The sequence below is a fragment of the Carassius gibelio genome, chromosome B9 (genome assembly GCF_023724105.1).
Source record: "Carassius gibelio isolate Cgi1373 ecotype wild population from Czech Republic chromosome B9, carGib1.2-hapl.c, whole genome shotgun sequence".
NCBI classification, from domain to species: domain Eukaryota; kingdom Metazoa; phylum Chordata; class Actinopteri; order Cypriniformes; family Cyprinidae; genus Carassius; species Carassius gibelio.
In genome coordinates this window covers 17,488,014-17,505,770 of record NC_068404.1, presented here as the reverse complement: position 1 = coordinate 17,505,770, position 17,757 = coordinate 17,488,014, and the positions used below count along the sequence as shown (strand labels likewise).

The following is a 17,757-nucleotide window of genomic DNA, read 5'->3' as shown; positions in this document are numbered from 1 at the left end:
GTTGTAAATGTCGGAAGCCCCGCCTAGGGTATGTGCAGTGCTGACGTGCACAGCTGCCTCACGTGACTCCTCTGGAATGTTAACAATGCAGTAAGTGTCCAACTATGTACTGCATTCTAATTCTGCCGAGAAAATGGAGGACAATCCCATGATTTTCACTGTGTGCTTTATATGAGAGGACATCGAAAGACGATCCCTGGGCAGCAAAACACCAAACAGATAATTTACAACTTTACTGAAGTTTAAATCAATTCCTTGGATTAAGGTACCACTAAAATCACATGGTGAGTAGCTCAAAGCTTTTTTAACGATGGGCGTTAGTAGTTTTTAGGGATTTATAAATTCGATTTACGCTCGCGAACCCTTTGTAATTGTGGGAAGGAAGGTGTATTTGTCATTTAAAGTGAGATAGGAGTGAGCGCATTCTCCCTGCGCTGGAATGCGGACTCTCTCGCGCGGATCTGCGCTCCTCGCGCTCCAGCCTCGAGGCCCTGCAACTTTATTCCGTCTTAAAGTTACTTTGTGTCTAAAACATTTTGAATAATTACTGTCTGTAAAACTGATGAGAAAAATGAGTTTATGTCCGTAAAACCTTTCTGGATATTCTGTTTTACAACTTTACAACTTTGTACAATTTTACAACAATAAAACGGAATCTTTAGCGAAACTCGCTGTAAAAAATATATTTGCTTTGGCTGGTATGACCAAATCACAGTTATGTTCAAATCTATTGAAAATTTGCGTCGGCTGTGGTGGTGATAAAATAGAGGTTTCCACGAGCTGCAGGTTATGTTGTAACAAACTATACTTGCGGTAGGTTTTTATTTATCTCGCGCAATTAGATGTTTTAGTAGCATTATTAAAATGATGTACAATAGCGGGCCGATTACATTAAACATTGACTGTTTTGAAACTGAACAATTCACTCCACCAACAAAGTGATCTTTTGTTTTTCTCGTGAGATTCGCGATGACATGTGGTGAGAGCTGTATTCATTCTTACATTTGTTGTTTTTGTCTGCTTTGTGTTGTCAAAAAATATTTAGGAAAATTATGAAATTAAGCGACAACAGTGGCATTTTTAACCCCTTAACTGTCACCCCTTATGTTTGAACAATGTCTTATGTCCAAACTTACATTTTTATAATTGATTATCATTTTGTTAAATGATATTGATGAACATTTTTTATGGTAACGCAATGCTGATTTTAAAATGGGTTTTAAAAGATTAATTTTGAGATTAAGTTTTCAAGTGAGATATAATTTCTGATGATTTCTAAAGTGTGAAAGAGAAAAGTGCAACGAAGAAGACTTATTTATTTATTTATTTTTTTGACAAAGGTCTGACCTCCTGTTATGATGTAGATTTTTAAGATGCACTCTTGTCATAAAGTAATCTATTACGTTTCCTACATAATTTTTAACAAAAAACCATTGGTAAAATATCTATTTAGGAGTCTTAGACCTTTCCAACGATATATAGTTTGTCATGATTACATTAGGATTTAATAGTAATGTAATGAAGTAAACGTAGGCGTCCCACGGAGGGGACATGTCAGTGTGATTCTGTTGTGTTTAAATGATTTCATACTTTGTACTTTGCAAGGAAAACAATGACAAAACTCAATAGGAAAGCATACAATACATTTGTTTTTGTATTGATGTGTGATGTGGTTATTTAAACAATAAGCTCTTTTAGAATTTTTGTATATTTTGCTTATATATGTGTATGTATGTATATATGCAAATGTTGATAAAAGTGCAAGAACAACATTTTCAACAGTAAACTTACATGATTTATGGATCATGCTATAAAAAATATAATTGCTTCCAGTTCTCATACCTAATCATTTTTTCAGACCCCATCACTAGCTCTGAGTAATAATTAAGCAAAAGTGTGAAATTGTAATGATTTGACAAATATTGTTCTCTAGTTAGAATAAAGGTAAAAAAAAAAAAAGTTTAGAATCACTCATCCATTTCATATAGTTCTAATGGAGTTAAATGCAGCTGAATTTGGATACCACACTACACATCATTAGAAGCTTGTTATTGAATATAAATCTATTAAATGTTTACTTTTCTCATGGTTGAACTCCGAAGTGTGCTTGAATTAGTGTTTGAAAGCGGAGGTATTGGTGTATTGCTGCTGTAACTTGAGGAATGGAAGGCATTGAAAGTATTGTTTTGGAAGCCTTACAGTAATGGGAATTATACTATATTTGTTCTAGACTGAGCAATGCATTTCCAGTATTGAGCACCCACATTCCAGAAATATGTTTGTTCTGAAGGTCCTTTCTTCTTTGTTTGACCAGAAGACAAGAAATGTAAAAATAAATGTTGTGAAACGTTTGGTATTTTAAGACCCCACGGATATAGTGATGTGAGGCATTTTCACTCCTGTTATGAATTTGAGGTATTTCCTTTAGAAACAGGAAGTTTGAGCGGGATATATTGAAGGGCTTGCTTTTAGTTCAAGTCACAGTCATGAACCATGGTCAGTAGCTTTTTAGTCTGTTTCTCCAGAACAGAACACTCTACATTTTTATTTTCAACATTTCAGGGTTGGTAAGATAAGTTATGCACACCAAAATACAGTAAAATAGCAATATTGTGAATTTAATCGTTTGTACCAAAGCTGAATTTTCAGCAACCAAATTAAGAAATTAAGGTAATAAGTAATTTTTCTTTAGCACCAAATCAGCATATTAGATCAGCATATATATATATATATATATATATATATATATATATATATATATATATATATATATATATATACTGTATATCTACAGTATGTATGTATATAAATAAATAATAAAATAGAAATATAAATCTTTGTATAAATGCCTACTGGCACATATGTTTTGCTTTGACATCAATTCAATGCATCCTGAATAAAATAATTCATTGGTTAAAAAAAACTTTTCATTGTTGTCATAAGATCCAAAGTATATTTTATAAGTTATGACACTGTTTGTGTTGTGTAGAAGTTTGATTTTGCATCTACAATAAAGGTTTGCCATATAACCATGTGAGCTGCTGCATAAATAACATGCTGCTATTCTTCTGACTGCATATTCTGCATCAAGGAAGTAACAGCACAGATGTGCATGTGTTAAGGGATAAACCTATCTGTTGACAGAGGTGCTAATGTCTGATCAGACTCAGACTGTCAGGCATTTGACATAGAGAAGTGATGCAGGGTCTTGGACGTGCCTGGACCGCACCCTGACCCTTCTGTCTAACACTGTCTCCACAGGCAAAGATGCATACCAGACTGGGATGGAACAAAAATGCAGACATAACCCCTCACATGTCTTGGGAGGAGGGGGAGTGTGAGCCCTGAAAGGGGTGCTGGGATGTGAGTAGGCCAGCATCCAGCACAAGCCAGAGCCAAAGAGGCAGCATCAACAAAGACGAGTGAAAACAGGAATCCTAATCTTCCCTAGCATCTTTCCCATTGCAGCCTGTTATCTATTCAGGTCAGACTGAGCCTGGGTATGTACAACTCTGTGTCTTAGTGTATGATTGCACTTTCATTGTGTGTTTTAGTAACTGGTTAAATCTTTCTGTGTTTTTCAAGGGTGAAGCATTTGTGTGTACCGGCCACGTTCACTCATGAGGCCTAAGACCTTCCCTGCCGCCCCGTACGTGGGCAACACGCGCCAGCGCCTGCAGGAGATCAAGGAAGGACTGAAACAACCTGCGAAGCTGGTGAGCCAGGCGCTTCATGGAGGGAGCTCTCGAGGGGAGGGGGGCAGAGGTGGGGACTCTAAGGGGAAAGACCAAGCTGGAAGGCAACAACAGCTCCGGCAGCCTCAGAAGTTCAACAACTACCAAAATGCCCTGCGAGAGATCCGCAAGTCTCTATTGCCTTTTGCCAATGAATCAGGGCCGGGATCCAGCTCGGGGCATCCTGGTGAAGTCAACAGACAGATGCTGCAGGATCTCGTCAATGCTGGTTGTGATCAGGTAAGTAATGTCTCTGTTGGATAATATAAATATACTGGATGTATACTGTATGTGTAGGTATTCAAATTTCAGATAGTAATGTAAATAATACAAAATGATATAATGTTTTTAAAAAGATGTTTATGTAGCCTGTATGTGAGTGTATATTTATTTCTGGTTTGTAAGATTTAAAAAAATATATTTCAATCAATTTAACATGTCCTTGCTAAAAAACACATTTTTTTAACCATTTCTTTTTTCAGCAAGGACATGTTAAATTGATTGAAAGATATATATTTTTTAATTTTATACACACACACACATGTATACGGATACACACATGCATGCATACATACACACACACACACACATACGGATACATAGACAAATGCATTTGTATAAACTTGCATTCAGAAATGTTTCTGAAAAAAAAAATCTTTTTGAGCTTAAATATCAAAGATTGAACTTTGAACATTGTATAGTAGAAATTAAGTGCAGTGCATACCCTGTCTTTGCCAAGTCTGAAATCATGACATAATATAGAATGTAATGTTGAAATGGCAGTTTTCACAACTTATTTGGTTTTTTAGTTGTTTTCTTTGATGAGCTCAGTGGAACATCTCCGCCCCAAAGGAAGTGGCAGAAGCCAAGTCAGCCCTTCCTAATCCTTACCTTTAACACTCAAAATACAAACATTTATACAGACTTGTGTTTCAGTTGTACATGCCAGTATTAGTGTTAGCTGATAATGGTCCAGTTAATATATAACTAAATGCTAGAACATTATACTGTAGTATTTGTAACTGATTGTTTCAGTGTATCTGTGTTGCTGTGCAATAGTGGTTGTTGTGCAATCACTATTTAGTTAAATGTGTTACATGTGTTCTGGTCCCTGTATTAAAATCTAGTGGCTGAATATTAAAGGGATAGTTCACCCAAAATCTCTGTTATCATCTACTCACCCTCATGCCGTTCCAAACATGTATGGCTTTCCTTCTTTTGTAGAACACAGAAGAAGATACTTTGAAGAATGTTGATAATTGAAAAGTTGTGGTGACCACTGACCAAAAAAGAAACAACTGAGATATTTTACATTCACAGAGCAGTGTTGTTATAATACTAAATTTAAAACCTTAACCTTGATATTAAGCTGAAATGAAAATTTCATAGAACATAATAGAACAACTTACTGAATTAGATTTAAAGTGTTGAAACAATTCAAAACCTTTATAAATACTATAATAGTATATAAATAATATTAAACAACCTACCACTGAAAAAAAATAAATCCATACAAGTTTGAAACGACATAAGGGGGAGAAATTGATGGCAGGATAAAAAATTAAATAAAAAACAGCCTGTTCATTCATTTGTGTCAAACATGCAGGAGACCAAAGGTCCTATAGTTTGTTTCGGTCTCTCTAAAGCAGACTCATTGTCAGATCATTGATGATTATGTGTTGGAGCTTTGCTGCTAATGTTCAGATACAGCTCTGAGAGCAGCCCTGTGATTGCATTAGGCATGTGAGGAATGCTGTGCTCAAGCCCATGCACAACACCAGCGAGAAATCCACCACGGCCCAGTGGAATTACGAGGCCTAGCTGAAGGGAGCCAAGCTGCCTTTATGACATGGCTAAATAGAGACTGGAACGGGACTTTTTTAGGTCTCTGGAAGCTGAAACATGCTATCAGATGAAGTATAGTATGGAGTCAGACTTGATTTGGATCATGATGTCTGAATACATTCCTGACAGGCTTATCTTTTGCTGTCGGTCCTGATGCTGGCTGATTATGATATGCATGAATGATCATTTTATGTACTAGTATGAGTTTATGTAGTAACAGTTCATTAATACTATAATTAAAGTAAGATTAACCCTCCATTTGAGGACAGCTACTTTAAACATGATTTCCACCATTTATATTTATTGAATTCAGAACTGACAGCATACTATTTCACAGGCATATGTGAATTTCACAATCATACGGTTGATTTTTCTTTGCCCTGCATTCATGGGACGACAGCAGTACACACAGAGGAAGTGCTCCGTTCATTCGTAGATGGGTGGTACAGTTTCCCCAGCAGAAATACAGTAAGCAGGGATGTCCCTTTTCTGGTCCTTTGAAATTTTTTGATTTTAAATGTGGGTTAAAGGTTTTTATTCAGTTGTTACAAAAACATGAAATTTGTGTTTTGTGGCTTAGTCTGTCTGACTTCATGTCTCCTCGTTTTCAGATTTAGCCTGGCCAAATATTCATTGAGTTTGAATCTTGTCCCTGTGTTGTGCACCACATGCGCCTAGACCTCCCATAAGTTCTGGGCATACATTTCGGCATGTTTTTATTAGTAGTAATTTAGTCATTATTGTGAAATGACTCGGTTGTGGTGTGTGACTAGTTATTTTTAGTTCGTCATCGTCGTCTTCTGACTAGGGCCTGTGTTCCTCTCAGACTCTCTGTACATTCCAGGAAGGTAAATGGCTGCCTCTGGTCCTTCCCTGAGCTGCTTTAGTTTGGTTGATATAGTTGGATTTCGCCTCACAAATTACACAGCAATGTGGCTGACGGTTACATAACCACCTCTGAAGGAGGAAATGTTTTAGTTGGGGAATGAAGGGGGTGGGGTGTAGGAAGAAGATGAGTATGACATGTGTTGTGGATTTGTGGTTTGGAGCTTAGGATATGAAAAGCTGTCTGCATACATCATGCATGTGATGCTTGTGTACTGGCGGAATATACGTGATATGATAAATGTCTAGTGCGGCGTTGACATATCGTGTTTGCACATGATCTAAATGTTTATATTAGCCATCTTGCACAACGCAGTTTGTCCAGAATGTTGAACTGGTCAGTTGAGTGCATTTTTACATTGAAAGTCAATCTGAAACACTATTAGACTTTTGTTATGTGAGTGGAACAGAATATTTAACAAGAACTAATGTAGGACAGGGCTCAATTTTTTCTTCATCACAAAATATCAGTGGTTGGTGGGAAGGGGCTGAAAAGTAAGAGGTATCGGGGATGTCATCCAAAAAGAAGAGCAGAGTAAGTTATTGTATATAAAAGATTACAATGACATTTGTCATTGTCGACATTCTTTTGGGCAGTGCGCTGACTTACAAAGTGATTGTATTGTGGGCGTCCCGAGTTCGAATCCCTGCTTGAGGACATTTTTTTTTAGTTCATGCATGCCCAAGGATTTGAACCCATGACCTTGGAATTGGTAGTGCTATGCTGGGCTGTTTTAGCTGCTGTTTTAGCTATTTTGCTATTTTAAGGATGATGTTTCACCTCTCCATCCACTGATGATGATGCCCATCCGGTCCTTGTCTTGGAGTCCTCCATATGGCTTTCGTTACCATGTTCAGTGGTGGAATGTGTTTCAGAATTTGGGTCAAAGTGGAAGCTCTTAAAAATGAATAGTGATGGAATATATTTATGTCACTTTATTCAAGACTATAGACTGTTTACTTTTTAAAGTATGAGTTTGGGAAAAAAGGAGAAAGAAGTGTTTGTGTTTCTGTGTGGGTACTTACTTACCGACCGACGCCACAGTCAGTAATTGAATGTCTAGTGTAGCATTGAGGCTTGTGGTCATGACAAGGGTGTAAATACAAATGAGATATTTTGGGACCAACCAAATGAACGCTTGGAGCACATTGGAACAGAAAGTTTTCAAAAATAAAGAGAGGAGGAGGGGACAATTTAAAATGAGACTGAAACATAGATTTATACATGGATGGAACTTCTGCTTGCTGGCCCGTGGAATGTCCTGATCATCTGTCACCATGACAGTGGAGGTCAGAGCTGAAACTCTGACCTGGGGCCAGACCAGACCTAGCCCTTCCCGAAACCAGACTGAAGTCCATGTTGGATTGTTGTGTGTGTGTGTGTGTGTGTGTGTGTGTGTGTGTGTGTGTGTGTGCGTGTGTGTGAGTTTTAAAGAGGGAACGAGAGAGTGGCGCCTTTAAATAACCAAGGGGGACGAGAAGGCACACACCCTTGGAGCGGACAGTGATGGAATGCAACAGAAAGCCATGGCAATTCTGAGAGCAGCAATCACAGACAGCGTGTGCTCAGAGTATTTCCTGCATGTTTTGTACAGTTCTGACTTTGTAAGTAAGCATGTAGATAAACTGATGGCAATACACAGAGTAATCTAAACTACCCAGGGAATGTGTAGAATGCGTGTGGATGTGGCACTGCGTACTGAGTGTGCCCAAGGTTTTATAGCTGCTTGTGTATGGCCATTGATTTTTACTCTGTCAGTGCCATCTAACCAAAACTCTGTAATAGTCTTTATCACTCTAAATTTGTCAGTTTCATAATATGAATCTACTTTGAACGCATAAACAGAAGTATGTGCGGAATTAGGCACTTACCCCACCAATTTTCCATGGCATGCTTGGTGCAGCATTATGTTTGACCACCAGAGGCAGTATAAAACAGCTTGTTGTGGTGCTGTAGAATTGGGTTTGGGCAGAATGTCTTCTGAATGAGGTCATATGCCATTCAAGGGGATTTCCTCATATAGGTGTGGGTCTGCTCACAGAAGATTGTACATGTCTGAGATGTTTTATTTTAAATTGCGCTGTCACAAAATGTGACAAGGGACCAAGACTAAAGGTCTTCAGTTTCCTTACAGACAACAGAGTTGTTGCATGGTGGGTAATACTGTTGAGAAAAAAAAAATAAAATAAAAAAATAAATATATATATATATATATATATATATATATAAATTTGTTTACTTTAAATTCAGTATAATTATAAAAAATTAATAAAAATCAAAGTTTCAAATTAAAATGAATGTTCCTTAAGTATAACCATCAAATCTATGAATCATTTCAAGGGTCCCACAGTGCGATGTGTGGTCAGATGTGCCCAGCTCTGGTCATAGTGCACTTGTGGGCTGGGACCGGAAGACCCTTGTGCTAACTTACAGAGGAAGCAGCTGCAGGGAATGTTGTTTTAACAATTATCTGTTGTGTGTGTATGTGCTAAGGGTTAATTTATATTTACGCGCATGTTCATGTGGACATATGTGTTTATCTAAGTGCATTGAGGTAATTTTCCATAACTAGTACAAATTCTAAAACTGTACGATACCATTTTGGTTAAAGTATTTGTCAAGCTACATACATTCCTTTTGCTCAAGAACATGCATTCCTTTTTTGCTGAAGAATGTTAACTAAATTAAACTAGAGCATTGCCTTTTAAGTGAAGGAAATCTGACTTTGCCTTAAATGTAAAAGAAAAGAAAAAATATATAATTTTGGCTCTATTAAAGTCTCTCCAGAAATGAATTTCTCTGCAAATTAAAGAACAAAATCTACACTTTCTGGTTGTCCTACATCTGATGTGGGATATTTTGGGGAATTTATTGACAGTCATGGCCTCAGCAGCTTTGCTTTGCTTCAAGTGATTTAATTCAAACTGATCTCTGTGATTATAATAAAGAGTATCATGCCTACAGGTAGCCTAGTTGTAATCTCATCTTTAAAAGTACTAGTAGTATTGAATCTTAAGTAGCATTTAAAAACCTCATATAAGTGAAGTTGTGCCTCATTTGTAAATAATGACAGGAAATGTATTGTGAAAACCAAAAAAAAAAAATTTGTACGCATCGCTATTTTTTTTTAATAGTTCTCTGCTTCCCATTTCTGAAACAGGAAATGGCAGTCCGTGCCCTAAAACAGACTGGCAGCCGTAACATTGAGGCAGCATTGGAATACATTAGCAAAATGGGTTACCTGGACCCTCACAATGAACAGATTGTACGTGTCATCAAACAAACTTCCCCAGGTATGTGCAGACTATAAGCATATATTACTATATTCATTTTATGAATGATGCACTGCCTTTAAACTCAAAATTACCCTTTTTAAATTCACTACAGGAAAAACTGGCATGCCAAATTTAATGGACCACAGGGTGGCAATGGAGGGCACTGGGGATGGGGCAATGCCACCTTATCACCAAATGGGAGCACCACTGTATGAGGGAGCTGGTTATGGGGCTGAGGGTGAGATGGCTCGTGCATACATGGGTGGACCACCTGTCATGAACTACATGCCACCGCCTGCCAACAATTCACAGGGTCCTACCATGGGAAACCCAATGGGTCGTCCTGCAAGTATGGGTGCCTACTCCACAAGCATGGCTCCCCAAAATAACCCTGGGAACCCTATGTACACCCCTGGTCCAGCCCAGCAAAAAGGCTACCCTGGTGGGATAGAACAGGCCATGATGGGCTACAGTGTGCCTGGACCACCCATGCAAATCCAGCCTCAGCCCTCGGGAGGTCCTGGCACTCATTATGACTACAGGCCTCATATGATAGAAGCCTCTGGCTATGGGGTAAAACGAAGTGCTTCTTTCCAGAATAAGATGACCCCGCTAACATCCGAAAACTATGTTAATATGCCAGGCAAAGGAGCAATGGGCCAAAACTCTGGTGGCTACCCTCCTAACTTATATCTTCCACCACATTCGCACCCACGCCAAGCCAGTCCCACCTCACACCAGGTTCACATGATGCAGCGCTCACCTGGAGCTATGGGTGGTGAGTTTTCTGATGTTCCTCAAGGCCTTCTCACTCCTTCCAGGGCAAGTCTAAACCTCGACCTCTATGAGCATCACTGGCCAGGAGCCCAAGGTCCTGAGGGGACTCCTTCAGCTAGGCAGCCACAGGGGCCCTTTAGAGGTGAGGTACGTGTCCCCAGTAGGACCAATTCTTTCAACACCCACCAGAAGGTGACTGTGAGGCAGGCATTGCCTCCTGCAGCTAGTGTTGCTGGAAAGCAGGATGCATCTTTGGGTCCGCCAAATACAATAACTGCAGTGAGCTCTCCACCAATCCAGCCACCTGTTAAGAGTATACGGGTCATGAGGCCTGAGCCGAAGACAGCTGTGGGACCATGCCATCCAGGGTGGCTGAGTGCACAAGCCCAGGATGCACCAGAGTCTCACGGATACATGCCAGATGAGACTTTTGCCCTGGAGCCCAATCAAGAACACCGCTGTCCGCCTCCACCCTACCCCAAAACACTGCTCATGCCTGGATCTGGACCTGGAACTGAGCCTGTATCCCTGGAGACTGGAGCCATGGGTGGATTTCAAGATGTCAATACTACAAGTAGAACAGTCCAGAGTGCCTCAGTAGGAAAGCAAGAGGAACCAGTCTCCAAAGACAAAGTGAAAACTGGCAAAGGAGAGAAGGCAGTGAAGGATAAGAAGCAGATTCAAACCTCACCTGTGCCTGTGCGAAAGAATGCCCGTGATGAAGAGAAGCGAGAGTCTCGCATTAAGAGTTATTCTCCCTTCGCCTTTAAGTTCTACATGGAGCAGCATGTGGAAAACGTGATGAAGACCTATCAGCAGAAACTCAATCGCAGGATGCAGCTGGAGCAAGAGATGTCCAAGGTAACCAGTGCTAGAACTCTATTAAACAATAAATACATAGATGGTTGATTTGCATTCCAGACAATTGTTGTGTTAAATGAGTGTTTGATATTGAGTCTAAATGTTATTACATTATTGTCATTAATCAAGCCACCCTTTTCTATCTCTTCCACTCCACAAGGCTGGCCTTTCAGAGGCAGAGCAGGAACAGATGAGAAAGATGCTTTATCAGAAGGAATCCAATTACAACCGACTACGACGTGCCAAGATGGACAAATCGATGTTTGTCAAAATCAAGACACTCGGCATCGGGGCCTTTGGTGAGGTGTGTCTTACACGCAAAGTAGACACGGGGGCCCTGTATGCTATGAAGACTCTACGAAAGAAAGATGTTCTGAACCGAAACCAAGTAGCCCATGTGAAAGCAGAACGAGATATCTTGGCAGAGGCTGACAATGAGTGGGTAGTCAGGTTGTACTACTCATTTCAGGACAGAGACAGCCTGTACTTCGTCATGGATTACATTCCTGGAGGAGATATGATGAGCTTGCTGATCCGTATGGGGGTTTTTCCAGAGCCCTTAGCCAGGTTCTACGTGGCAGAACTAACGCTAGCCATCGAGAGTGTGCATAAGATGGGCTTCATCCACAGGGATATCAAGCCGGACAACATCCTAATTGACCTGGACGGACACATCAAGCTGACTGATTTTGGTCTGTGTACTGGGTTCCGTTGGACTCACAACTCCAAGTATTACCAAAAAGGTAAGGGACTTGAAGAAAAGGTTATACTCATAGCTTTTAGCTGTTTGAAAGTGGCTTAAATACTGTTACAGTGTTCTTCAAATTAAATTAATTGGTTGTCTTTACTTTCTCTCTTTGCACTGTTTGAATAGGGAACCATATCCGGCAAGATAGTATGGAGCCGAGTGACTTTTGGGATGATGTGTCTAACTGCCGTTGTGGTGATCGGCTGATGACTTTGGAACAGCGGGCAACTCGACAACACCAGCGCTGCCTGGCACACTCTCTGGTGGGCACTCCTAACTACATTGCCCCTGAGGTGCTTTTGCGCAAAGGTACGGAGTGCACAGAGTCCACTGGAAGTACAAGCTAGTCACTAGGAAGTGCCAGTGTTTATAGATCTCTTCTACTCTTAAGTGTGATACTTTCTTATGTGCAGGATACACACAGCTGTGTGACTGGTGGAGTGTTGGAGTAATCCTGTTTGAGATGCTGGTTGGTCAGCCACCCTTCCTTGCTCCAACCCCAACGGAGACGCAGCTTAAGGTAAGAGCTCTGTCTGCATTTTATTAGGTCTCTTTGCTTACACTGTTAATGTAAACCAGTCTGTCCAGTCATGCTCCTGGAGGGCCAATGTCCAGCAAAGTTTAGGTCTAAATTGCCCTTACACACTTGAAAGTTTCTAGTAATCCTAAAGACCTTGATTAGCCAGTTCATGTGTTTAATAAGGGTTGGAGCTGAACTCCAACACAAGAAAGTGGCTCTCCAGGAGAAGGATTGGACAACCCTAATGTAATCAGACTAGACATGTTGTCTTTGGAGTTATAACTTTTTAGGTTTTATGAAATTTTGACAATAGGGATGAGGCACTGCTAACGTTGATGTAATCACCTTCATGGGTTCCTTTTTTATTGAGTTGAAGTAAAGTGGACAGCTTGTCTTCTGTAAATTTTTTACATGTTTGGGATATATGGAATGGTAAAAATTATCGAATAACTTTGTTCCCAATGCCTCCACAGGTGATAAACTGGGAGAACACCCTGCAGGTGCCTCCACAAGTAAAACTGAGCCCAGAGGCAGTTGACATTATTGGTCAACTCTGCTGCTCAGCAGAAGAGCGTCTGGGAGGAAATGGGGCTGGAGAGATAAAGGCCCACCCATTCTTTGCTGAGATGGATTTCTCCAGCAATCTTCGTACACAACCTGCTCCATACAGACCGAAGATTGCCCACCCCATGGATACATCCAACTTTGACCCTGTGGAAGAAGAGGGGGGTCCAGGAGCCTGGAGTGACAGTGGTGACAGCACCCGCACTTGGGACATGCTTTGTTCTCCTCACGGCAAACACCCTGAGCATGCCTTTTATGAGTTCACCTTCCGAAGGTTTTTTGATGATAATGGCTGTCCATTCCGTTATCCCAAGCCCCCGGAAGCAAAGCAAGACCTGTCCAACAGTAGTGTGGCTGGGGGCCTTAAGCCTGAGCTAGAAGAGGAAGAGGTTCATGAGGAGGAAGAGCAAGGGGAAGGGTGTGAGCCGGTTTATGTGTGAGAATGTTGGATAAGGTGTTCACGCTGCTCTGCCTTTACCCATAGAGGACCTCGACAGTTAACACGCTGCATCTCCTACACTTCCTTTTAACCCAACTTTTTCTTCAGAGTGTTTTGGACAGGTTAAATGCATGGAAGAACATCAGAAATGGAGTGCAGAGAGTTCCATGTGAAACGTGTTTATTCCTCCAAAAGCATTATGCTGTGTCCTTTGCCTGTTAAAAAATGACTCAAGCTCTGACCTGGGACCAAGGAAATACACGCAGCTTAGTTCATGGGGATGTTGGTGTGACTGATAAAGTTGGCTACTCTCCTATGAGAGCACAAAAACAGATGTGTGTAGCTGCTGCTCTGTGGTTTGTCAGTCAAACCACTCTACTCTTATGGTTAGTGTGGTCTGCGTCGACTGTGCCCCATTCCTTTATTCCACTGGGGGAAAATATCCCAGTCTTACATCATATTTTAACACTTCCTTCACCTCTCTTAACCTGGTGATGCTAACACAGCCATTCCAAACACCAGAGTTCATGGTGAGGGATCAGAAGAGAGCTGGGCTTAGGATGGTGGCTATATGGTCAGGTTGCGATAAGGACATATGCCAAGCGCAGAGAGAAACATCACAATTCTCCTTTATAATTCAATCCCATAAAAATATAAATGCATGTACATGCAACATGCTGTCAGTTACAACTGTGGAGTTTTTTTTTTTATTATTATTGTATTTTTTATAACACTAAACTGACTTTTATAGCAAATTTCAGGAACATTTTCTTAAGTATGGAAGTCAGATTTGCTTATGTTCTACCGTATGTTCCCAGTCATTTTCACTACATTTGTCTAAAACAAAAAGTGTTTTAGAAAATTTTGTGGCGCCACCAAGTGGTTCAAAGTGACATTGTAAACAGTCATGCGGATTCTTTTAAAGATTTAACTTCTACATTATAAGGTCTATTATCTACATTTACAGTATTAGGTCACTTCTTCATGCAAAGTCTGTCCAAATATTATGCAGTATTTTGCAGTTAAAACACTAATTGCAGCCTTTTTGTAAATATTATGCAGTTACACATGTTTCATGCCTTATCAGGTCAAACGGTGCTCTCAGATGACATATTGAGACAAAATATTTTACGTACAGTCAGCACTTCAAGAACATGGGATCTTAAAACTCCCATTATTTTTAAAGGTTTTATTTCCACATCTTTTAAATGTTAATCAACCCATTAAGTTAGAGATATATTATTAGGTCATACATAATGTGTGGAAATAATGTCACAAAAAAAATTAAGACTCTTAATAGAAAATTAAAACGACCTCCTTTGCTTGTCAGAAATATGCATGGTAGCATTCGTTCTTTCAAATTAAATACCACAAAAAACATTGCAATGTTGCCATTTTTATTTTGCATTGTGTGTTAGTTTAGTTACTGTTTTAATCATTTAATAACAAATATCTTATCTGGATTGCTTTTTTGTTTGTTTGTTTAAAGGCTTACTAAACCTGCTCCCAATAGTTGCTTTACATTCATCTGTTGCTTTAAGTGTATCTAAGATGTGCATCACACATTGTTTTAGAGGTGTGCTACAGACATGCAACTGGCCATCCAGAACAAATCTGCAACATAACAGTTTTCAACTTTACAAAATTACAAGAGCTGGGTCTCCAGCTATTTCCTTTTCTTGTTATGAAGAATACTTCATATGCTTTTCATTGTGTAACTCTGTCTGCTTTATCTTCTTCCTGTTTCCCAGAATTCTTAATTGCATTTAGTTTCATAAGAAGATCTTAAAAAGTCAGACGGGTGGTTTTTGTTGTGTGTGTGTTCATGCTCATCCAGATCCACTGGAAATGATCTTGTCTGTCGCCATCAGTGAACTTTGAAACAGAATCATTAGAACAAATGCAAAAATGTTTTGTCATCAAGGCTGCAGCTGCACCATTTTAAATTGATCTCACAGCACAGTATTATAAAAATGTAAAGAATACTCGGAGGCAGATACCTTTTAGAAATGGTGAAAAAGTGGCTAAAGAAAAGACAAATATATCTGATGGTATGGCTATGTGCAATACAGAAAATACATTATATAGTTTTCTAAATACAACAAATAGCCTTTATAACTTTAAAACTGAATTATGCTATCTCAAAGTATATATTATATTGATTTATATATTTTCAGTATAGTTTCATGACCCAATGCTGCTTATTGTTATTAATATTACACTATAAAGTATCATTATCATCAAATTTTCATTTATACTTTCTCTCTCTCTCTTTGTACAAAGTGTGGTTTTGATTGTCAGTGTGATTGACCTGGTGTAAGACGAACTGTGTGCCTTCTAATGAATGTGTGGGTGTGTGTACCATGTGCTGATCAGTATTTCAGGAGAAGATGGAAAAGGCCTTCGCTTCTTGCTCTCAGGCCGGTCCTGAGTGGAAGAGAGAGGGTGCTTTTGGTGAGATAGCTTGAGAAAGACAAAGAAGCAGCAAGAATAGATGATAGTCAATGGGACTCTGAAGGAGATGTATATGCATGTCATAGCTGGATGAATGAGGAAACACATTGTATGCATTTAATCAGTGATAAGGTTCGTTTTGAATTTCTGTATGAAGTCCATTTAATATTGTCTTTCTGAGATCTAATCATCTGTGGTGGTTATGTGTCACTGCACAAAATGTTCTTTGTATTAGATATCTCTCAAGCTGACTGACAATCATGTGGTTAATTGCTTGCAGTCAATATTGTCAAAAAACTTGTATGACCGCTGACTGAAAGAGCTTAAAAAAAAAAAAAAAAACATTTTTTTTTTTAAATATATATTGCGTCAGTACGATCACTCCTAAAAGTTAAGTGAAACCTTAACAAACATATTTTAATGTGAATGTATATACCAAGTCAAACTGGTATCATGCCTTTGGTCCAATCAGACAAGTTGATTGAGCTCCATGGAGTGTGAAAGCAAGTTTGGCAGATGTTTGCTACCCCATATTCGTCAGAACGGACCACTCAGTGAAAAAGCATGAGCTTTCTATGAATCTCTCAGAGAGTCAGGTTTAGGTTTGAATGTAATGTGTGTGCTGTGCTTAGGATGGATTCTGTGTTCTGTGTCTTTGGAAAATGTTGACTGACAATCTTTGACTGTATTTAGAATTGTGTGATGATGGGACTTTTTTCTCTAATGTATGTTTTTGTATTTTAATGGATGAATGGGTTGGGACTTTTTGACGTTTGTAATCTTTTAACTGTATTATATAATACTGTTACTATTGAACATATATTTATACAGATATACATATTTTTTGTATCCCTTTATTCTTATTTTTCTCTTTTCTGAGCTAACTTTTGAACCCCCCTTGTCTACAGTATTACAGAAAGTATGCATTTGGATATATATCTCATTTTTTACATGTGTGTATGAACTGAGAATGTTTAAGAAATGCTTTCGCTGTCCTCATTTGTAATTGTATATGTCTAAATTAAATTAAACAAATCATCCTCTTGTTTTGAGTGTTTTGTGTGTGTCTCTGTGTGTGTGTGTGTGTGTGGCTGTAGAGGTGTCTGGGCTACACCCTAGATATTTTTAGCTGATGTAACACATCAGAGCATGAATATCTTTGTTATTAACCCATTTATTTCCAGCAATAACTTCATCAAAATTTACTTTTTTAATAACTTAGGTTTGAAGGCAGTCAAATTACAGTCATGATTACAGGATGAATATTTTACAAGGCTGATTTTAAGTCTTGATGAGGTCTATATCAAAAACATCAAAATACAGATACTTTGTGCATATAATAATTGAAATGGTTTATTATTATGATTGTGAATCATAATGTGAATACCACTGTTGTCACCATAAGAATGAAAACAGATTAGCTGTGATTAGTATCAAAACCTTTTTTGATGATAAAACTGCATGTTTTGAGGTATTATTACATTAAGTACAAATGTAACAACCACCTAAAAATAAAAAATATTGTACATTTATTTTATAATCACTTTTTACTTTGTAATATTCCACCAGTTACAGTTGTGAATAAAAATGCACCTGCACACATAACTGAATTTTTGGGGGAATAAATTGGTTATGGAGTTAAATACTAATAAGT

The 17,757-nt window shown here is 38.9% G+C and overlaps 1 protein-coding gene across 2 annotated transcripts; it reads left to right on the top strand.

Annotated features, from left to right (window-relative positions):
- The first annotated feature begins 63 nt into the window (after positions 1–63).
- lats2 (large tumor suppressor kinase 2) lies at positions 64–17,149 on the top strand. Of its 2 annotated transcripts, none has more exons than XM_052565633.1 (9): positions 64–284; positions 3,262–3,500; positions 3,586–3,974; positions 9,626–9,758; positions 9,853–11,378; positions 11,539–12,121; positions 12,253–12,435; positions 12,540–12,646; positions 13,120–17,149. In XM_052565633.1, the coding sequence occupies exons 3-9, from the start codon at positions 3,621–3,623 to the stop codon at positions 13,648–13,650; spliced, it is 3,417 nt and encodes a 1,138-aa protein (XP_052421593.1). In that variant the 5' UTR covers positions 64–284; positions 3,262–3,500; positions 3,586–3,620; the 3' UTR covers positions 13,651–17,149. The 2 variants fall into 2 exon arrangements, with proteins under 2 accessions (XP_052421593.1, XP_052421594.1); XM_052565634.1 differs by having other exon boundaries at positions 82–284; positions 3,262–3,484.
- Positions 17,150–17,757: the final 608 nt, after the last annotated feature.

Coding starts and splice junctions, on each gene's coding strand:
- lats2 (XM_052565633.1), top strand. CDS start 3,621: ATGAGGCCTAAGACCTTCCCTGCCGCCCCGTACGTGGGCAACACGCGC. Junction 3,975..9,625: donor TCAATGCTGGTTGTGATCAG/GTAAGTAATGTC, acceptor TTTCTGAAACAG/GAAATGGCAGTCCGTGCCCT. Junction 9,759..9,852: donor CATCAAACAAACTTCCCCAG/GTATGTGCAGAC, acceptor AATTCACTACAG/GAAAAACTGGCATGCCAAAT.